Source organism: Pollachius pollachius (genome assembly GCF_949987615.1).
Source record: "Pollachius pollachius genome assembly, chromosome: 3".
Classification (NCBI taxonomy): Eukaryota; Metazoa; Chordata; class Actinopteri; order Gadiformes; family Gadidae; genus Pollachius; species Pollachius pollachius.
In genome coordinates, this window is record NC_136936.1 from 19,442,347 (window position 1) to 19,466,346 (window position 24,000).

The 24,000-nt window shown below is 43.5% G+C and overlaps 1 protein-coding gene across 1 annotated transcript in view; it reads left to right on the forward strand.

Moving 5' to 3' along the window:
* Positions 1 to 24,000, forward strand: part of gria4a (glutamate receptor, ionotropic, AMPA 4a) — a gene marked incomplete at its 3' end in the record, with an annotated part of 88,415 nt that overhangs the window by 33,489 nt on the left and 30,926 nt on the right. Inside the window, 8 exon segments of the mRNA XM_079731579.1 lie at positions 602 to 841; positions 4,838 to 4,890; positions 5,074 to 5,205; positions 6,804 to 6,857; positions 7,409 to 7,567; positions 11,684 to 11,851; positions 12,149 to 12,253; positions 13,619 to 13,729. Coding sequence (XP_079587705.1) covers positions 602 to 841; positions 4,838 to 4,890; positions 5,074 to 5,205; positions 6,804 to 6,857; positions 7,409 to 7,567; positions 11,684 to 11,851; positions 12,149 to 12,253; positions 13,619 to 13,729 — 1,022 coding nt within the window.

Below are 24,000 nucleotides of genomic sequence, written 5' to 3' on the forward strand. Positions count from 1 at the left end.
AAATCAATAATTACATATCTTAAGATTTAATGGCATTTTATCTGCTCTGATGGATGCAGAAAAAGTGTCTCATAAGTTGGAATTAAAAAGATGGTCTGCATTTTGTTTATAGACACTAAAACGTACACTAATTCCCGCATCTTCACACAAATAAATACAAACATGCACATAAACACAGACGGGCACACACACGCATACGCGCACATGCACGTGCACACAAAAGCACATACAGGCTGATATTATCTTCCCAGCCCTAACTAAGGGTGAAACTATTGTCCGACACAAGCCAAACCCTTTGCTTGTTAAAAGCTGACAGGTTTCTCAGGCCTTCCTGTGTGTGATGACTCGTCTCAGACGGTACTGTTTCTCTCCTCCCCTGCCTTGCCTCCCCCCCGCTTCGCCCTCCACTGGTTTGCAGAGAGGGATGTCTGCACATGTTTACACAAAACATGTCACTAATTGTTCCTTTTTTTCCCCTTCTCTCCTGTTCCTCTCTTCTCATCGACCCCCTCCCTCTCTCTCTCAATCTCTTTCATTCTCTCTCTCTTTCTCTCTCACTCTCTCTCTCTTCTGCCTCATCACCCTCCCCCTCCCACTACAGTCTGCTCCCAGTATTCCCGGGGGGTGTTCGCCATATTCGGCCTCTACGACAAGCGCTCGGTGAACACGCTGACGTCGTTCTGCGGCGCGCTGCACATCAGCCTCATCACGCCCAGCTTCCCCACCGAGGGCGAGGCCCAGTTCACCCTGCAGCTGCGGCCCTCCATCCGGGGGGCCCTGCTGTCCCTGCTGGATCACTACGACTGGAGCCGCTTCGTGTTCCTCTACGACACCGACAGAGGTGAGGAGAGCGGACGCATTGAGCCCTAGGGGGGTAGGGGAGCCGGGTCAGGATCAGGATCAGGGGCCCCTAGGGGGGTAGGGGAGCCGGGTCAGGATCAGGATCAGGGGCCCCTAGGGGGGTAGGGGAGCCGGGTCAGGATCAGGATCAGGGGCCCCTAGGGGGGTAAGGAAGCCGGGTCAGGATCAGGGGCCCTTTTGGGGGTAAAGAAGGCGGGTCAGGATCAGGGGCCCTTTTGGGGGTAGGGGAGCCGGGTCAGGATCATGGGCCCTTTTGGGGGTAGGGTAGCCGGGTCAGGATCAGGATCAGGGGCCCTTTTGGGGGTAGGGTAGCCGGGTCAGGATCAGGATCAGGGGCCCTTTTGGGGGTAGGGTAGCCGGGTCAGGATCAGGGGCCCTTTTGGGGGTAGGGTAGCCGGGTCAGGATCAGGGGCCCTTTTGGGGGTAGGGTAGCCGGGTCAGGATCAGGGGCCCTTTTGGGGGTAGGGTAGCCGGGTCAGGATCAGGGGCCCTTTTGGGGGTAGGGTAGCCGGGTCTCAAGGAGGGGTCTGGTAAAGATTTTCATTTTGCTTTGTTTATGCCTACAAATCAAAACTGACAGCATAAAAATGTTTTGTATTGTTGATTGTTGGCTGATCGATAAAGTTAAGAGCAAGAGTGGAGGTCCGCCTTCCATTTTAAACGCCCACAGGGTCTCTGCAATATTAACGCGCTTGTTACATTTGGAGTCGATCTGATCCCGTTTTAATAACAGTTCTAAAAACATGGTGAGCATCATTTCTAACTTGAAACCTCATGAGTCTGAGACTGGTGTACATGACGTGAAAAGAATTATATGTTAACCACTGCTATCCATGCTTATAATAACGTTTTTTTAAAACACAGTCCTCTTATTTCATCAATAGTGGTAGGTTACATCCATATACCTATTCATATTTCTTTCTTTGGTTTTCTGTATTGATTAATCATTCATCTGGAATCATCAAACAGTCTGCGCTAGAGGGGAATGGTTACCTGTCCTGTGTTAGGTAATCAAAGTCTCAATGTGAAACCTTTAAAAGAATATCATCAACTTAAAATTACCTGCATTTATTAATTAATTTATTAATCAGTGCTGATCAATAGTGATTTCATTTACATTTACATTCAAGGCAGACACTATATACAAAGCAACATAAAAGGTCCATAATGTTATCGGTTAGATAACATCCTATTACTGATATATTCTACAAATAGGATATATCAAAGCTAGCCTAATGATCACAGTGCCCTTAGCTGTGCGTTGGTTATGAATAAGTGGCTATTCAGCACATATTTTAAATCTTTGGAAAGTAATTTAAAGTATATTCCCCTCACATGAACAGGAGTAAGGCTACTGTATCTCTGTGAGTCATTGGAAGCGGCTAACGGAAAGGAAACTCTAGTCCAGCCAACTCCCTTTCTGGATGCACAATGATAATTTGCAATCAAGCAACTCGTATGAATCTTGGTAAGAAAGGCCACCACCAATCTAACGATATCTCAGCGTATCTCTTTAAGGTTGCTTTAGATAACTATTAAAAGTGAGAGAAAAGAGAGGTAAGAGAAGTGCTATTGTAGAAGAATCAGACATTTGGTGCATCAGTTCAAAACTGTTTCAACTTTCATCAAAAGAGTGGTACTCTTAGGGAAACCAACCGAGCATAAAAGGTACAACTCCGTTTCAATCCTCCTAAATACATAGGGGATGTTGATTCAAAATAAGAATCATCAAATTACTTAAAAAAATGTTGCATCATTGCATTGGGACTGATATAATTAGGATGAGATTTATTTGTTTATTTTTGACTTGTTTTGTCATGTTGTTTATGCATTCCATGTCTGATCTAAAAGGACCTTTAATCCAGTAAAACATGAGTGCAAGTGCTTTGAGTTATTTACATGGTTTCACCCTGCTCTGTACCGTTTGTTGGGAACAGCTGATGCCCTCGGCCTGCCACAACCACCCTGGGAATGCTGGGCACGTCCTAAACATAACGCGCGCACACACACACACACACACACACAGACACACACCCACACACACACACACACACACACACACACACACACACACACACACACACACACACACACACACGTCTCCCTGAACTCCACAACAGGATCTGGGGACTTGCCTGCGACCTCTGCTTTTCTCCTTTGGCAAATTGTTCGTGTCATCAGTACATAGCACTTTTACATCTGTGTATGTGTGGTTTAGTGTGTTTGTGTGTCTGTGTGTGTGTGTGTGTGTGTGTGCTTGTGTGTTTGTGTGTTTGTGTGCATGTGTTTGTGTGCTTGTGTGTGAGTGCGTGTGTGCGTGCGTATGTGCGTGGGCGCATGCGTGCGCGCATGTGTGGGTGCATGCTTGCGGGCATGCGTGTGTGTCTGTCCCAGCCTCCCCCCACGGGCCGGGTTGTCTGGGTCAGTGGCCTGCAGCTGGATGAGGAGGAGGTGGGGACAGCTGCAGGGTCAACAGGGACATGAACAGAGAGCGGTTGGGGAGCCAGGAGGCGTAGAGTGAGGCGGCCGAGGAGTGAGTGAATGGATGAAGTGTAGGAAGGAAAGCAGCCTCATCATGAAGGGCCACAAGAAGGTGAGCAAAAGAGATGGGGAGGGGGGGAGGAGAAAACACACCCCTGCAAGGAAGGAGGAAAAAAGTTGCGAGTTAAGTCAGGTGAGAGACAGAGGGAAGCGGCAGAGAGAGAGGGCTGGCGGCTAGGGTGAGAAGAATGGAGAGTGGGTGGGGAAGGCAGGAGAGCAATAACGAAGATGGGCCTGGGTAATGGATTAAGGGGGTGGAGGGAAGGCCGGGAGGACACGATGGATGGATGGAGTTTGGGCGGCGTTCACCCGTGACTTGGCCAAGGTGCGGCCCTTCATTACCAGCGCCCGTAAGGACCCGCCGCTGGTAATGTTGTGGAAAATGGGCAGCATTACCCTGGTCTGCTTTATGCTCTCTGCTCTGCTGCAAGACGGACTGGCTGCTGTGGTGGGCACGGGCATGGACACACACACACACACACACACACACACACACACACACACACACACACAAAAGCACTCATATATCCCTGCATACCCACTTACGTACACACGGGTGCAAACACACACACACACACACACACACACACACACACACACACACACACACAAACACAAAAACACACACACACACACACACACAAAAGCACACACACAAAGGCACACAGTGACGTGTGTCTCTGTGCGTGTGTCCGTGTAAATGTGTGCGCACATGATTTGGACGTTCAAAAGCACCTTCATGTTCCAAGTGCATTTCACAGCTCCTCTGTTCTGTAATATACTATTCATTGTTATGAGCAGTGCCATTCCAGCCTGCTGACTAATGAACTGTCTGTATAGTCTGATGGGCTGATGCTTTGTGACACATCCAGCAGTAACACAGTCATAGAATATCTCTTTACTCCTGCCAGCCCCAAACTGGGACTACCGGCCAAACGTTCCCAGGTGGTTGGGTTTCAGCTGTCACCCGTCAGAGAAATCAATGACAATATTTCTGCACTTTATGACTGGGAGCAGGCTGTGTGGTGGCTGTCTGAAGGGCAACGTTTGTCTGATAAGGGTTTAACGTTTCATTTGTCTTTGGAGATGCTCTGTGATTTTCGTTTAGTTTAGACTTCAGACCGCTGGGTTTGAGGTGGCTGCTTTGAACATTTATTTTTTTTTCTCTCTTTTTTGCTGGCGATTTTTCCTTTTTTCTTTTTTACAACAGTTTGATGATGAAGTAAGGAGAATTCTGCCCCCATTTCAGGTCACAGTAATAATGCTTCGGTCAACAGGATCTCGGCTGAATTCAGCAAAAAACAAACCAATGAACGTCCTCCCGGAGGAACGCTGATTGTACTCTTTCTCTTCCCTTACATTGTGTGTTGAGGCCGAGCCTCAAGGATGCAAGGATGTCATGTAATGTCCGGTGTTGTTGTTTTCTGTTCCCTAGGATACGCTATACTGCAAGCTATTATGGAGAGAGCAGGACAGAATGGCTGGCAGGTCAGAAAACCATAAATCACACAGATTATATAACACACACACATTAATAATAATTTTAAAAAAAACGATCTATACATGTGTTTAGTGTGTTTGAGGGTGCGCCACGCGTTGATGTATTTGCGACCTGACTTTGAGCCTGTGCTCTTGACGGTGGGACGGGTATGCCCGTGTTTCTGTCTGAAGGTGAGCGCTATCTGTGTGGAGAGCTTCAACGAGGCGGCATACCGGCGACTGCTTGAGGACCTGGACAGACGGCAGGAGAGGAAATACGTCATTGACCTGGAACCAGAGCGACTGCAGAGCATCCTGGAGCAGGTGAACCCTGCACTGCATTAGCCGACACTACGGGGAGACATGTGTGGGGGTTGCTGTGTGTTGTCATCGTGTGTCTGTGTGACTTTTGACCCAGGCTTCTGTGTAACACCCCATCAATTCTGCCACCTGTCAACACATCTGAGTCTCTAAAACACACATGAAGACCCACATGCGCACACAGACACATGCTCAGGCACAGAAGCACGCACAAACATACGCACGCACATATGCACACACGGTCACACAGTAGCCTACACACATACACACACACACACACACACACGCACGCACACACACACACACACACACACCCACAAACACAAACACAAACACAAACACGCACACGCACACGCACGCACACACACACACACACACACACACACACACACACACACACACACACACACACACACACACACACACACACACACACACACACACACACACACACACACACACACACACACACAGGGAACACACAGTGGTCTCATCAGTGCTATTCTCCCAGACAGAGTATTCACTGTGAGGATGCCCTTGCCAGCTGCACTAGTCTGTGTTTATAAAGCATCAGTCTGATTTTTTTTTTGATTTTTTTATATAATTTATGAATAATTCAACAATTAGTCTTATAACCCTTTTTATCTAATACTTTGTTTTAAATTTGTACGCAGAAATGTTTGTACACACACACACACATACACACACACACACACACACACAGACAAACACACACAAACATACACATACAAACACACACAAACAAAGACACATATGGCTATTATGGTGCCCTTGCACACCTAAAAAATATGGATTGGATTGTTATGGAAAATAATGGAATATATGATAGCCTTTTAAGGCTTTTAAAGGCTGGAAATGCCAAGGCATATAAAGTCCTCACTTCAGATCACAAAATAAACCTAACTAATGGTTTATAACTACCTGAAATGTTCATGAATATTAAGTGTTCCTGAGGCATTATTAACAGGTTGTACATAGTTTGTAAATCATCAACACATGATTTATAAAGTATGTTATAATCGATTTTCTTATCATCTAATTAATTATGTATGTCCAATTATGAATTGCTTACTAATGAGTAGTGATGTAGGGACAATGCATTATAAGGCTGAATTCACTATTAATTCACTATAACTTCCTTTTTTAATGCCTCAAAGAAGAGAATTATTCTCAAGCTTTTCCAATAAATTATTGCATGACAGGATGTACGGACAGTCTCCTAATGTTATCAGCGACACTTCTGTTAACAAAATGTACCACGGAACAACAACTTTGGTGACCATCCCGTTTGCTTTAACTAAAACACCAATGTGACAAAACAGCAACATCAGCGTGCATTGATCTTCATAACAAGCCCTCCATCAATCAGACGTCGTGAAGGATGCTGTGTATGCTGTGGCTGTAGTTGAAGAAAAAAATGAGTGGCCACTCACTTATGGTCTATAGAAATTCATATTTCATCTTAATGTTTTCTATAAACCTCGGATTTCCAGGACATTTTTAATGCACTCTCTATTCTCTCTATAAGTTATCTTTATTGTCCCTTTCTCTCCTTCTCATCCTCTCTCTTTGGCTCTCAGGCTGTCAGTGTGGGAAAACACGTGAAAGGTTATCACTACATCGTCGCCAACCTGGTAGGTTTATTTGATGCTGTAAATTGCTCTAATGTTATTTAGGAGAATTATAGCATTTCCACATCACTAGGGGAGATAAAACAGCTGGTAGCTTGATTGATTAATGAAACAATATAAATTCAAACATTGAGTTAATATGAAAAGGAGGAGTCAAGGCACTTTTTTTTTTCTTTTTTTTATTCAATTAAATCCCATTGTTAACGATGTATTAGGTGAATATCTTCTCGGATCGATGGCTAAATAATCTTTCTTATATCCTTTTGTTATTTATTTAATCTGTTCATCCTAACAAAAGAGGAAAAAAGGAAATACATGACTTATCTCATCTCATGAATGATTTCCAAGTACGCAACCTTTAAAATGACTCAAACACAGCTGCTGTATTATAATTAAAGTGGTGCTCAGGTGAAGCTTTTTAAGCTTGAAACAAATATTCATGGGGAACCAGTTGCGTAACAGTTACTGTTTTGACTCCTACTGTTATTTCTTTCTTTCTCTCTTTCTTTCTTTCATTCTGTTCTTCTTTCCGCCGTTCCTTCTGTCTCTCTCAGGGCTTTAAGGACATATCTCTGGAGAGGTTTATGCATGGTGGAGCCAACGTGACCGGGTTTCAGTTGGTGGACTTCAGCAGGCCAATGGTTATTAAGCTGATGCAGCGCTGGAACAAGCTGGACCAGAGGGAGTACCCAGGGTCTGAAAGCCCCCCAAAAGTAAGCACCGGGCTGTCTCGGCAAACAACAATGTACATGGTAGCAAAGACCCTACCAAGGCTGGGTTGCAGAGTGTTACTTTTGGGTGTATCGTCAGTGAGGAAATCACAACCTGCTTGGTTCACTATTGTATTTCTTGTTTAGAGGAAGGACATGCCGTACATATATGTATTTCAATGCTTCACATTATATAAGTGATGAATGAACTAATTAAGTAAGTGGAAAAATTGAAACAATGTGTAACAGTTAGGAATAGGTGCATCATTCATATACCTAGGCCCAAGCACATACCTTACACCTATTACAACGTTTGTCCGTGCACACTGAGCACACACGCACGCACATGCACGCGTGTGCCCACACACACACACACACACAGAGGCACACTCACTCACACACAAACACAAACACACAGCCCAAGGAATCCAATTAGATAGCAGCTTCTCCACTCCCTTCCAGCTGGCTAACCAGTCACAGCATGATGCATTGAATTGGGAACAGCGTTTTAACCAATCAGAGTGTGACAGCGGCCGCTAGCCACAGCCTTTAGGCTTGCCAGAGTGTGACAGAGGAGAGAGGTTCTACCAATTACACTATTACGGAATGCACAGGGCATAACCTGTTATCCAATCAGAGTGTGACTTTGCATGATTGAAAAAGTGAAGTTGCTGATCCCACCAATCCGCTGCGACCATAAGTGTGGAAGATTGACCTGCAGTCTACAGGAATCGATGGAAAAGAGGCTTCCAAGTCGAGTCCAAGGTTAAGCTTTTCCTAGATTGATAAGCGAACCGCCACAAAATATAGTTTGTGCCACTGATTGGTGTATTAATTAGACGGTAAATGTAAAATTTCATCCTAATAACATCACGAAGACAAGACGTTGACCTAAGAAATTGCTTCCATGGAGATAATATGAATCACGACGGGGTCGTGATTCTACTCCACACCGGGCCGCGGCTCATCCCTTCTGCTCTGAACTCCACCAACGCACACAATTAACATTAGCGTTGGTGTTGAACCCGTGGGAGAACGATGAACAGGGAAAGGAAGAAAGAGTGAGAAGCAAGGACGAAATAGTAAAGGAGAGTCGGGACAGAGAGTGAGAGAGGGTAATAAAGAGAGAAGGAAGACGTTTGCATTAACGCCGGAGCCTCAATGATGACAGGGTTAGAGCAGGCAGGGGCTGAAGGTCTCTGAGGTCAAAAGAACCGACGTGGCATAGAGATGAGGTTCAGAGTCAAACTTGTTTTCCCCTGTAATTGGGTTAAATTAATAGAGGGCACATTTTACAAAATGTAATAAAAAATACTGAGGGCATGACTGTGTAGCCCTCTAAGGGTTACACAGTCTAAGGTGGTTACTGGCCTGCATGTGGGCTGTCACCACATAAAGGATGCATTACAAAATATTCCCTTTTTGCTGTCCCAATCGTGGTTGGCAGCTTTCTCAGCTGTGATATTAAAATGTGACAACACTAAATCTATTAAAAACCCTTGAAGAGTCGTGTCAGGTCGTAGATTCACTTGCTTTGGGACTGGAATGGGTTCAGCTCGCCTCAGGCCCGCAATTAGCCCGGGGCCAAGCATAATCTCTGCTAACAAGGCGTGACATAAGCACCCGGGGCTTGTCCTATTCACAGGGCAGACTGCCCCCCGCAAAATGCAATGTTTGGTTTAATTTGAACCCAAAACACTTGCTGCCCGTGGACAAGGGTGACCCCGTCATTAATGGCTTATGGTGAAGGTGATCAGTGAGCATGGAAATGTGTAGGACTGTGTAGGGTTAATTCACCGTTAGGATTGTACAAGAATGTGTGGGACTGTGTGGGATTAATAACCTGGTAGGAGCCTACAAGAATGTGTGGGACTTTGTGGGGTCAATTCACTGTGAGGAATCTACAAGGATTGGTGACACTTTGTGGGGTTAATTCACTGAGGAGTTTACAATACTTTGTGAGACTATTTGGTTAATTCACTGTGAGGAGTTTACAAGGATTGGTGAGACTTATTTGGTTAATTCACTCTGAGGAGTCTTGAAGGATTGGTGAGACTTAGTTGGTTAATTGACTATGAGGAGTCTACAAGGATTGGTTAGCTTTCTGTTGAAATACTGAGGCTTTAGTTGTTTTTGTGCCATCGTCCTGAAAGGAAAATGTTGCAGCTGTGTATTTCTGTTGATATGGATTCTATAATCTGGGTTTTTCACTCATAAGCTCCAGGGCTTCTGCAGTTTGAAACCTAGAAGATGAAAAGATTTATGTGAAGAAACATGTGCAGTGTGCCAAACAAGACGTCATGAGGGATGGGGGGGGGGGGGGGGGGGGGGGGGTTTCGATGTCAGGGAAATAGATTGCCGGTCGAGAAACAGAGAATCAACTCATATCTATGGTATCTGTGTGGCAATCAACCGGCCTTACATTTTTTATAAATAGCCATTCATTTTATTAGAAAAATATCCAATGGATGTAGGGCTATGGATAAATCACTGGAATGATGTAAAAAATTTCAAAAAGTAATGAATTACTTTTTTGGCTGCTGGGTTTAAGGTTACCTTATAGGTAACCTTATTTAGTTTGAAGGGTTTTAACACTGTGTCCTGGGAATCAATCCCTGGAGTTGACCACATTAGAGTGATTATAACGTTAACAACCGTGTTCATGGTCGAGTGTTGTTAAGTGGCCGTACAATAAAAGTCTGAGTATATTGCTACAAATAGATGTGAGTGGAGCAGCGTGTTTAACTAGTGCCACTGGTTATCTATTTATTGACTTTGTAGGAAGAGTCAATGCAGTATAACATTAAATAACTTATCGCTTTCTAATTTATAAACGCTTTAAGCAGCTTTACACATACTAAGTGAATGTTGTTCAAATTATGGGGTTCTAAATTCTTTTTTGTTCTAAAAAACATGTCTAGGGGTGACCTTGAATCTGCAACGATTCAAATCCTAGATAGAAAGACGTTCTTCTTCTATAGTCTAATCGTCGTGTCGGGAGAACTGAAAGCACATAACAGCGGGACATTCGAATGGGAGGATGGGGTGGGCTAAATGAGTGAAGCCACAGCATTGCTTATATTGTAGAAGGAGAGGCCTAAAGGCTATATCATGGTTCTCTTCTGTGTGCCATTTGCTGAGTTATGTTCTGCCCTCAGTAAATGTCCTTATTGTTTGTTTGATAGCCCCTTTGTGGAATGGCAGTGGCACTATCAAATCATTTTCCATCTGAAGTAAAGCACATTCTCAACCATTAGACTAGAAGGATAGCATGCACAATGTCTGCAGCAAACACTTCTAAAGTTTGGCACCATTTTAAAAAGATCAATGACGATCCTAAAAAATGCTTTCATATCGTACCACTCTGGCTTTGTGCTGCTAAAATGTATCTGCTAAATTGAATGGTGACGCATTGTTCTACATGCTGAAGCTGATCGTTCACACGTATTTACATTTCTAATCAGTCAGACGCTTCAACAGTCCCTTTATCTATGCTGGTTTTGTCATGATGGTATGTGAATACCTTGCCTAATCAGGCAGAATGGAGCCCTCCATCTCCACAGAGAACATATATATGAAATCAGTATGGAGCCTATCGACTAATAGAATATACCTTTCTTAAGGTAACACATATATGAAATCAATATGTAGTCCTCAATCTCCACAGAAATGGAGGACCACATATTGTTTTCATAAATGTATTACCTTAAGAAAGGTATATTCTATTAGTATATATTATAGTATATTCAATAGGAGCCTTTTATTTTTTGTATTGTGAAAAGTAAATTTGCCGGTAGAGGCAGGGGGTTATTACCACTGTTGGAATAAGTGTATTAAACCATGGTAGCATTTTTTAAGTGCTCAGTCATAGTTCAGGTTTATTCAATTCTAGTTAATCTAGTCTATTTATACCAAAAATACACAAGTAGCAGCAATCCCTACCATGAAGGTTAGCTCAATCAATATGAAATATCAAATCTGTTCGGTGAGAACACCCTTGTTGGTTAATTAGTATTGAAATAAAATAACCCATGAATACATTTTTATTATAATTTTTTTGCCGCCCCTTGCACTCCCCCCCCCCCTCCCCCCCTCTCTCTCTCCCTCGCCCTCCCCCAGTACACCTCCTCTCTTACCTATGACGGTGTGTTGGTGATGAGCGAGGCCTTCCGGAACCTGCGGCGCCAAAAGATAGACATCAGCCGCCGTGGCAACGCAGGCGACTGCCTGGCCAACCCGGCCGCCCCCTGGAACCAGGGCATAGACATGGAGCGTACACTCAAACAGGTGACCGACACACGCACAAACACACACACCCACAACACATAGTTCAACTTGCCGCTTGATTAAACTTTTTAAGTAAGCTGAAAGTAATTAAGATGTACTCTTTTAAGGGAGCCACATTGTGTTTAACTTTATTTTTCCTCCTTTCTCTTACTTTCTTCATGTCCTTTCTTCTTTATCTATTTCCCTCTATCTTTCTCATGGTTCTTTCTTGTTTCTTTCTTTCCTTCTTTCTTTCCATCCTTCTTTCCTCCTTCCTTCTGTCCTTCCTTGCTCCTCCTTGTCACCGTGGTGATGAAGGTGCGGATTCAGGGCCTGACAGGGAACATTCAGTTTGACCACTACGGCCGCAGGGTCAACTACACCATGGACGTGTTCGAGCTCAAGAGCAATGGCCCACGCAAGGTACACGCCTGAGAATCATTTTCAAGAGGACCAGTCCCAAATTAAAGTCACCATTCGGGACTTATTTGTCTCTTTAAGGCTCCTTCCGGCACACCAGGGGACTTTATAGGTGGGGCTGACTCCTGCTGTACACACTACGGTCTTTACCATCATTCTTTTGCCGTTGCTGTCGGGTCGGTGGTCCACACTAGTAGACTGGGAACGCGCAGGGGTCCGCACACGAAGACTCTCTCTACCGTACGATTACCCGAGCCTTCTCGGAAACTCTGCGAATCTCACGTAAAGACCCCGCGCTCACGCAGACAACTGGAATGAGGTCCGCCAGGTGTATTTGAATAATGGCTGCTGGGTTTATCGACTCCTCCCTAATGAATGTCGTTTGTAACGTTTCAAGCACCAGTTGGAGACAACGTTTATGCAAGTTAGACAAAAGCGTTTGTTGTCCTGCTAGTTAAGCAGCAGTTTAAGCTATTTCAAATCTCTAGGAAGAAGAGAACGGGTTTAAATCTGATTGTCGACATCTTAATCCAGATATCTGAGTCATCCATTACGAGGAGCGGGACGTTGGTTTATTCCCACCGGCTGTTGCCACCCTAATCCCCCAATTCAGTCTCAGTCCCCCCCCCCCCCCCTGCCCCCACCCCACTATGTGAGTTGGCCCCATTTAACACCGGTTGGAAAAAATCTCCAAAAGCCCTCCCAACTCCATGGGGTCATCCAAATCACGTGTCTTCAGACCCCCCCAGCACCACTACAGACGTCAGAACGATCGCACACACACACAAACACACAAACACACACACACACACACACACACACACACACACACACACACACACGCACACACACACACACACACACACCTGTATATTGGCTGGTAAGCCTTTACCAGTCAACATACACCCAGAAAATGGATAATATAACTACAAGAGTTGTCAAATACAAGAAGTATATACAGAAATGATGAAAAAGAATGGCCAATGTTGAGAGGCCATCGACACATACAACCTTGGCATACCCTGTAGTTGAAATACACATCTGTTGCTACGTCTGAGGCCCTCCTAGGACACCAGGGTCTGACGTGCGCAATACTTGCTAGCTTAATATCGCTCAATATCTTCTATAGTTCCAATGGGAAATTTACTGGAGAGAGAATGGCTTCTATCGATTTTTATTTTTATTTCTATAACCTGTCTTGTCTATATATTTGCCCTGTCTGGAGTGCATTTTTCAGATTTATATTTAGTTTCAGCTGTGCTTTAGAGAGCAATGCTATTCCCTAACTGGACATTTCTTTCACTCTCATCTCATTTTTTTTGGGGTACCTTTTACCTGCTTGTGTTCATGCCTCTCTCTCTCCTCCAGATTGGCTACTGGAATGACATTGACAAGCTGGTATTGGTCCAAAATGAGAACCCTCTGTCCAATGACAGCTCGGCAATGGAGAACCGGACCGTGGTCGTGACGACCATCATGGTAAAATATCTTTCTAATTGTCTTTGTGTGTTGTATGTGGGGATATGGGTCAATCAATACGTCTATAAACAATCACTTTAACGTGTGCCCTAAGCCCCTCCAGCCCATAAACATGATGGAACCTTCTCCCTAACGTCATTGTCTACAATCCCAAGACGTTCTCCGGAGACTTTGTCTCAGCCCTCATCGGTATATACCCCCTCATTTGTTTTGAGGATATCCATAGTGGGTGTACTGAAACAAATACATTTAATAGCAGAAAAAATACCTGAAGCTAAAGTCAACCTCTGTCAGTCTGCCAGTAGAACCATGACAAAGACGGTGGACCATAAAATCTGTTCAATATCACGGAGACACACAGTGGCAATGCTTCTCCCCTCAGAGGCAGCGAGTGTAAAGGAGAATTTCCAATAGAAGCAGTTGGCTTAAGTTGTCCCTCTCAGTGGGTCAAGTGACCAGCTGTGAGCACCCACAAGCTTGAGAGGTTGCCCTCTTTCAGCCTAGATGTGTGGATTAAGGACCCTGGTGGTGGGGAGGTGGAGGAGAGAGCACCATCAGGCCATGGTCGAGGGTAGAACAGGTCAGGTTCCCCCATGCAAAGAGTGGTCCTGGGGAGAAGTTGGAAGATGGAGGAAGATCTAGGGCATTCAGATGGGGATCAGATCGGTTGCGTAGATCCTACCACGTCCAGATCAATCTAGTTAATTTACTACCACTGTTCCACAGAGCGACCAGGACATGCCTATAAAATCCTTCCCCGTTGAGTTAACAGGCATGATCCGGGGTAATCTGTGAATTTGCGTCCATCCTTTGGTCACGTTAGACTCTTCTGCCCTGCCTGTCTCCAGGCGCTGTTACCTTGGACAATGGTGTTTTAAAAAAGCAATCTGTTTAATTCAATTGGCTGTGTGAAAATGATGCAAGGAAAAGCAAGCGTGGAATAGTAAAACAGGAGGCAGATGCTCGGGTACAGCGGTAGACTGTGTTTTTAAGGTTTCTTTTTCGGTGCTTCCAACCCCGAAAACCAATATCCATGTTGTAGTTCTATGAAACATTTGGTTGATTATATTTGTATCTGGGTCTCCTACTTTTTCCTCGACTCGGTATTAAGGCAAATTGTATTGTGGCAATTTGGTTGCAGAGCAACACACACATTGAGCTGAAGTACATTTATGTCTGTAGTTTGCTCCATCTCGTTCCATCCACCTTCGCTGTCACTGAAAACTGATTTGGATGTAAATCATGATTACATATCAACTAATCAAATGCTAGGCAATGTTTATTTTTATGATTTATGTGGAAGCTGCATCAACGTTAACAACACACAAAGTCAAGAGATTCTGCAGGACAAATGTAACAGTTAGTAATTAGTGATACATAAGTTCAACATTCAAATAGTTTTCAATATGATCAAAAACGAAAATATGAAGGTTAAGTAACGTACAACAAACAATGAATCAATGTCACAATGATGTCACCACAACCCTGCAATGCACCGAATGGCCAGCCTGTATATCTAGTTTCAGGAGGAGTATATGAATGTGCATAGACAAATGTGTGTATGTGCATTACAAATCCCAAAATGTCAAGAAAATAGCAGATATTTTCATAATAGAATGTTGTAATTACGTGAAGAAAATATGATCTATGATGTGGTAGTTGTGTTTTGTCATTGGTACTGCTTGAATTATGTTTTTGATTATTGTGATTAAGATCAATTGTGCGAATATAACCCCCAGCTGAGTGGGGAATTTGTAACTGTGTGTGTATTTTGGATTTGTTCGTTTTTCTCTCTCTTCCTATCCCTTTCTCTCTGCCATCTGCCTGCCTCTCTCTGATATTTCTATGTTTCTATCTCTGTATCGCCACCAATACCTCTACAACTGTCTCTCTCTCTCACACACACTCTCTCACTCACTCACTCTGTCTCTCTCTCTCTCTCTGTCTCTCTCTGTCTCTCTCTCTCTGTCTCTCTCTGTCTCTCTCTCTGTCTTTATCTCTCTCTCTCTCTCTCTCTCTCTCTCTCTCTCTCTCTCCCCCTCTCTCTCTCTTGTCCTCGCCCAAACCCCTGCCTCAAACCATGCATCACTCTGTTGCTGTCATCCGTACACTGTCTCCTCTGGCACCTCTATCCCTTTCACCTTCTCTTATCGCTCTCTCCCTCTGTCTCTCTCTCTGTGTACTCTATGTCTCTCGGTCTATGTGTGTATCTGTGGATGCTGACCTCAGTGGGGCCTGGCTAACGTTAGCTCAGCCACCTCCTCCTCCTCTTTGCAGCCTCTGACGACGAGAAAGCCTCTACTGCGACACTGATGTCTACGCCTCGCAGACAAAGAGCCAGAGATACACAGACATACACACACACACACACACACATACACATACATTCACGCATACACACATACAGACACACACACACGTACACACACATACACATACACACATACACACACACACAGACATACATACGTACACGCACAGGCACACACACACACACACACACACACACACACATACACATGCATACATACACATGCACACACACACACACACACACACACACACACACACACACACACACACACACACACACACACACACACACACACACACACACATACACATATACATAGGCACGCAACCACACGCAAACACACAGGGATGAGCACTCAGACAGACAGACACAGCAAGAAACAGATAGACAGATAAACTAACAGGCCGACACAGACTCACCTGCGTCACAGACCAGCGCGGGATAACACTACGAAAAAACGGTTCACCTGCTGAAGCTTTTAATGCCGATGGGAAGACATAGTATGCTTCTGCCGGACTTGCTTTATATTGCTGTGCTTCTCTGGAATTGTAGCAATAACATGAATATACTGTGTGTGGAATATACTGTGTGTGTATATGTATGGCTCAGCTGTATTGTGCAATGGTTATATTGTGCTTAGGATTTACTAGGAGACAAAGCAGAGGAATGGGAGTGAGACAGAGGGAGAGCTTGAGAGAGAGAGAGAGAGAGAGAGAGAGAGAGAGAAAAACAGAGAATTCCAAACCACTGTCTTCTAAGCCTCTCACTGGGATGGCTCGTACTTTGTAAGGAATTGAGAGAGGGACATTTAGCACTTCACGCACTCACACAATCACACACGCTAATACACACTCACACACACGCATACAAGCAAACACACAACCCATCCTCACTTTCTCTGAGAGTGGGTTTCATAAAGCAGCAAGACTTGATGGTTCAGAGAAGTTGCTGCTTCTACACTTATTGTCTCCCATCCAGCACTCAGCCTGCTGTCAAATCCTCCATCAAAGGGAGAATAACAAGGAAGGAGAATTAGAAGAAACAATGAGAACCAGGAACAGGCCTTTCCTGCAAGTCATTTTGTATTCCTGCAAATTGTATCTCTCTCTATCCCCACTCACTAGCTCTCTCTCTCTCTCTCTGGCGCTATTTGATCTGCCCAGGCTTACGTAGTGCTCTCTCCTCTAATCCCCGGCTATAGTCTTTGGATTGCATGAGGGGGTGAGATTTATCTATGTGTTTTGGTATTGGTTACTTATTGACATTGTTGCTTACACTCGGTAGATCCTCAAGATTGTAGAACAGTATGCGCAGTATGTCAGTTGTGTAGTTTTGTTCTGTTACTGATCAATTCGATTTCACTGAATGGTAAATATAAATCTTTGCTAAAAAAAAATTGTTCCAATTAAGTGAAAGGTGTTTTGCATTTGGAAGGCGTGCAGTGTTCCATTAGATTGTTCATCCCTCGTCTTTCCACCACGGTATCACACGGTGGGCGAACATAGATTTTTTGGAAATGAACCACATTATGAAAATAGCACGACTACTATGTAACGTGGGCTGTGCTGTACACAAGAACAAACACATCCTATAATTGCTTACTCATGGTTACACGATTACTAAAAAAACAACTCACACATTCTCACATGTACAAACACACACACCATTGCTGTGACCACGCATACACAAGTCAGCCATTCTCTGACGTTGTGATATTATCGCCATCAAAGTGACAAGAACACAGTGACATAAGCACCCACGCTTACATGAGAAAATTAGTGAGCAGGCGGCCCCGCATTGAAAAATCTCCCACCCGGAGCCTTTCCTCGTCAAGAAAGATGTGTTTCCATAAACTGTGTGTGTGTGTGTGTGTGTGTGTGTGTGTGTGAGTGTGAGTGTGAGTGTGTGTGTGTGTGAGTGTGTGTGTGTGTGTGTGTGTGTGTGTGCGTGTGTGTGCGTGCGTGCGTGCGTGTGTGTGGGTGTGTGCATGTATGTGTATGTGTGCGTGTGTGTGTGCGTGTGTGTGTGCGTGTATGTGTCTAGGGGGGCTGACTGACCTAATCTAAAAAGTACAGTGTTGCATTTAAGATTAACGGCAACTTTGAATGATTAAAATAGCAGCGGTAATTAGTGAATTCCTTATTCAAGAAGCATTGTTCAAACATAAATAATCATAAGTGAGTTATTTAATAATGAATTATATGATATCAATAATAAATAAAGAGAAAACATATGAAGCGTAAGTTCAAGATTTACAAACTATTTAGAAAAATGTAATGATGCTGCAAAGCATGATTATTTTGGGTAATTAGAACGCATTGGTTAAGTATTGTGTGAGCTTATCTCAAGTGATGATCTTGCCTTACTAGGCATTTATAAATTGCATGTTTTTTGTTCGATTAATCAATTCAGGTAGTTACAAAGCATTAGTTAAGTCTTCTGCGTGAGCACATCTAAAGTGAGGACTTTCTTACTCAGCATTTATAAATAACATTTAAAGGCTGGAAAGACCTCAAGTACCATTGCAGCAGTACCAACCAATAAATATTACCAAGTAGTAAGTAAGGAATGTTTAGTCTTCACTTTAGATAAGCTCACACAAACTCATGCTCAAACCAATCATCAATTGCAATTTACCATGAATTCACGTTTTACTACTACATTATTAGTGCTTCAAAGTTGCATTTATTCAACCATGCTACCAATTAAACATAAATTTGTTTGTTTCCAACACTGTCATTTTCTCTGGAAAGGATCCAGACTGTATTGATTTGAATGTTTGAATAGCGCAAAGGGGACACATGGCGGTTTGGGCAAGGATATTACGAGGATAATTTGGCATTTCCCTTAATTATCAGTGAGAGATTTAACTTCAGCACTTATTGGTTTTTATTTGTAACTCATGTATTTGTATTTTGTTGATCTTTTGGATAACATTTTGTACAGAATGAAGTTAGAAAAAGAAAGTTCTCTCTAAGAAGTATTTGATGAGAGCATTAGAAGACTCCCAAGAAACAAGTGAATGTTAACTCGCTGGCTGGTCATTAATCCGACAATTATTTTGTGGTTTAAAATATGTACTGGACTACAGATGATTAGATTGCTGAGACACTGACTCATTAGCAGCCCTTTGATTGGCTGACTGCTTGTTGCTCTTCCCTCGCCTGGCTCTTTGGCTGTCTGACGGCCGCCAAACTGCCTGTTTGGCATATTTCACAAAGTTCTGCCTGGCCTCCCTTGCACCAGTGTGAAGTGGTTTTTCATGTCTTATCAGCTTCAGCCATTTGCCTCTACAAAGCCCCACCCCTCTTTCTCACCCATGCCGAAACATTTATTTTATTTTCACACCATTTCCTCTGCATGTCTTTCATTCTCATCTCTCCCTCCCCTTCCTGGCTTTCCCTCCTCCTCCCTTCTCTCCGTCTTATCTGCCTGCTCCAACTCGTTCATCATCGGCCGTATCTGATGCTGCTTTCTCCGCGTCGTCCCGCTGCAGTCTCCATTTGTATTCCTCCTCCCTCCTGTTCGCTGTTCTCCTGCCCTCATTAGTTCCATGCTGATCCCACATCCAAAGGCATGGATCTACTCTGTTACCCCCTATCCCCTTCCTGCCCATCTCCTTCCACTCCTCCTGTATTCCTCCTCTGGCTCCAGAGTCTCATGCAGCCTTCTAACTCCGCCCTCTCTTCTCTTTGATTTTCCCTCTTATTGCTCTCCCTCTCTCGTCTTGTTCTGTCGTCCTGTGTCTCCGTTCATTCCTCATAGACAACTCAGAAGAAAATGGGCTTTGTCTGATTATCTACACTAAAGTCATGTTCATACACACATACAAACCTACACCGACTGAGTCCCTCTGAATGTGACTCAGAAATAATCTTTAATAATCATCAAATTCACTCACTCATTCACTCATTAATTTGCTGAATCACCGACCCACTCACTCTCGCACACAAAGACACCCACACCCACACACACACACAGACACACACACACACACACACACACACACACACACACACACACACAGTGAATGAATGACTGAGTCACTCATTTACTTATTCACTCATTCACTCACTCACTGTGACACTCACTCTCACACACACAAAAACACACACTCACACAAATACACGCTCAACTCTGGATTTGGCACTACCACATGCACACTGCGACAAAGGAGTCTGAGGCATACTGATAACAAACCGTAAGGAGGCTTAAAAGTGATGCAATGTGACTGTTGGCTAGGCTCCCACCGGTGTGTGTGTTCATTTGTGTATGTGTCTCCATGTTTGTGTGTGTGCATGTGTGTGGTTGGGGTGTTTGTCTGTGTGTTTTTGCGTGTGTGTGTGTGTGTCCATGTCTGTGTGTGTGTGTATGTGTGTGTGTGTTTTTCTGTTTATGTGTGTCCATGTTTTTATGCGTGCGTGTGTGTGCGTACGTACATTTAGCCTTTCCCAGATAAACTGGATGAGAACAAGGTCACCTGTCCTGATATGAGAACACTTGGCCCTCTAATAAGATGAAGCGGGGGGTAATTTTGCAGTAGGGAACACCGGCCGAGCAAGGCCTGCCTTCATCTTTTTAACACAAATTATGCGTCAGAGCCCCAGGAGATGGGAGATTTTAGATGAAAAGCAGCACAAGTATGACTATTTAATCTATTCCCAAAGCTCTCAAACTTCCCTCCCAGCCCTGCCACAAAGCAGGCATTACCGGCCAAAAAACGTTCTCATTCAATTATAATTTGGTGTGAATTTGTGTGTTTTTTCCACTTTTCACAAACATCGTACTCCGCTTAAGGAGTGTGTGAAGTTGAATTCATATTTGGAATCGCCCTTTAGGTTTGGTTTTGATTGCATTTTGTGCGATACAAGCAGCTACATAAATCTTTAGTTTTAACTAAAACCCACGTGGAAACCAATTCAGATAATTGGATCACGCTATTAATGCTTGGTTCAAATTAGGAAGAAATTATAATAACCATAATTTCCGTTCATAATAGAGAAAAACGAAGGAAACAGCATATCAAAACACGAGACAGCGTTGAGGTACTAATTAGGTTGAGGACTGAACCTTTCATTCTGCTGGTGTGAAACACGGTGTAATGCAGTCGTTGTCCACTTGGCCGCCATAGAGCGGTCTGGGATCACCTCTGTTGCTCTCCAAAGAGAGAGTTCCCCTCTTCTTTCTATGGCTCCTCATTAACACAGTGATTCATGTAGATTCAATGCGACGGGGCCCCGGGGCCCGCTAAGTCTGTGATAATGAGATTTTGGGACAAATGTGTTTTTCTAAACTCTGACAACAGCAAACACAAGTGGACAACTTTTTTCTTGTTTCTTTATGCATGGAGATGAGGAAATGGATGAGGAGGGTGTTTGCTGTTGTCTCTCGCGACTCGCCTCTTGATTTGTCTCTTCTGAAATGTGATTACTTGTTTTTGCATAAATTACGGACTTAGTTGTCAATTGTGTTGTGTGGCAGGCAAAACACAAGTGATTTGTTTAAATACTCCAATAAAATATGTTTATTTTTTTATTGGGGGTGTGATCGCTCAGTGTCATGTAAGTCATTGTTTATATGGTTATTAAGTCATATTGCCAGTTTCATATGGAGGTAGAAATGTGTCTTGCTGTCAAACATTTGCATGGCAAACAAAAATGATTATTCTGAAAGGCAAAAACAGTTTTTTAAGGTTCTAACAGACCCATTTATTTTCTTCAATCAAATATTCTATTTTAGAGATAAAAACGTTAAGCATAGCAATCAAAAAGTATAATACTTCAATAAAAAATGATTGCTTTAAAAGTTCTGAGGGCAAAATAAATGCATTTGAACACAAAACCATTTTAGCTTCATTCCCCCTTTTGGTCATGCTGTCTAATGGTTGTTCTTGGCCCAAACTCAAACGAAATGGTGCCAAGAACAAACCATTAGACAGCATGACCAAAAGGGGGAATGAAGCTAAAATGGTTTTCCAATGAGGGTGAAATTTGTTTATTTTAGTCAAAAAACAAAACGCTTTCCATAACAAGCAGGAATGATGATTCTGAGACCACCAAACGTTGAAAGAGATATTTGGCAATCTAAAATTACACAAGCGAGATCCAAACAATATGTATGCCAATCAAAAATATTTATATACCAAACACGTAGCTTTCAAAGTTTTGGAAAATAAAATATATACATATACAGTGGGGCAAAAAAGTATTTAGTCAGCCACCAATTGTGCAAGTTCTCCCACTTAAAAAGACGAGAGAGGCCTGTAATTTTCATCATAGGTAAACCTCTGCTATGAGAGACAAAATGAAAAAAAGAAATCCAGAAAATCACATTGTCTGATTTTTTAAGAATTTATTTGCAAATTATGGTGGAAAATAAGTATTTGGTTACCTACAAACCAGCAAGATTTCTGGCTGTCACAGACCTGTAACTTCTCCTTTAAGAGGATCCTCTGTCCTCCACTCGGTACCTGTATTAATGGCACCTGTTTGAACTCCTTATCAGTATAAAAGACACCTGTCCACAACCTCAAACAGTCACACTCCAAACTCCACTATGGCCAAGACCAAAGAGCTGTCAAAGGACACCAGAAACACAATTGTAGACCTGCACCAGGCTGGGAAGTCTGAATCTGCAATAGGTAAGCAGCTTGGTGTGAAGAAATCAACTGTGGGAGCAAGTATTAGGAAATGGAATACATACAAGACCACTGATAATCTCCCTCGATCTGGGGCTCCACGCAAGATCTCACCCTGTGGGGTCAATATGATCACAAGAACGGTGAACAAAAATACCAGAACCACACGGGGGGACCTAGTGAATGACCTCCAGAGAGCTGGGACCAAAGTAACAAAGGCTACCATCACTAACACACTACGCCGCCAGGGACTCAAATCCTGCAGTGGCAGACGTGTCCCCCTGCTAAAGCCAGTGCATGTCCGGGCCCGTTTGAAGTTTGCTATAGAGCATTTGGATGATTCAGAACAGGATTGGGAGAATGTCATATGGTCAGATTAAACCAAAATAGAACTTTTTGGTAAAAACTCAACTTGTCGTGTTTGGAGGAGAAAGAATGCTGAGTTGCATCCAAAGAACACCATACCTACAGTGAAGCATGGGGGTGGAAACAACATGCTTTGGGGCTGTTTATCTGCCAAGGGACCAGGACGTCTGATCCGTGTGATGGAAAGAATGAATGGGGCCATGTATCGTGAGATTTTGAGTGAAAACCTCCTTCCATCAGCAAGGGCACTGAAGATGAAACGTGGCTGGGTCTTTCAGCATGACAATGACCCCAAACACACCGCCCGGGCAACGAAGGAGTGGCTTCGTAAGAAGCATTTCAAGGTCCTGGAGTGGCCTAGCCAGTCTCTAGATCTCAACCCCATAGAAAATCTTTGGAGGGAGTTGAAAGTCCGTGTTGCCCAGCGAAGGCCCAAAAACATCACTGCTCTAGAGGAGATCTGCATGGAGGAATGGGCCAAAATACCAGCAGCAGTGTGTGAAAACCTTGTAAAGACTTACAGAAAACGTTTGACCTCTGTCATTTCCAACAAAGGGCATGTAACAAAGTATTGAGATGACCTTTTGTTATTGACCAAATACTTATTTTCCCCCATAATTTGCAAATAAATTCTTTAAAAATCAGACAATGTGATTTTCTAGATTTTTTTTTTTCATTTTGTCTCTCATAGCTGAGGTATACCTATGATGAAAATTACAGGCCTCTCTTATCTTTTTAAGTGGGAGAACTTGCACAATTGGTGGCTGACTAAATACTTTTTTGCCCCACTGTATATATATTGGATGCATTTCGTTAGGTGGTTTGATCTTGTGACATTTTCTAAGCGCTTGCATTTGCGGATATTTTTGGTTGCAAAGTAAAACATTTTGGTTGCAAATTGCTTACAACCAAAAGTTTAACATTTTTATTGTACACATGTGGATACCAAGGTAA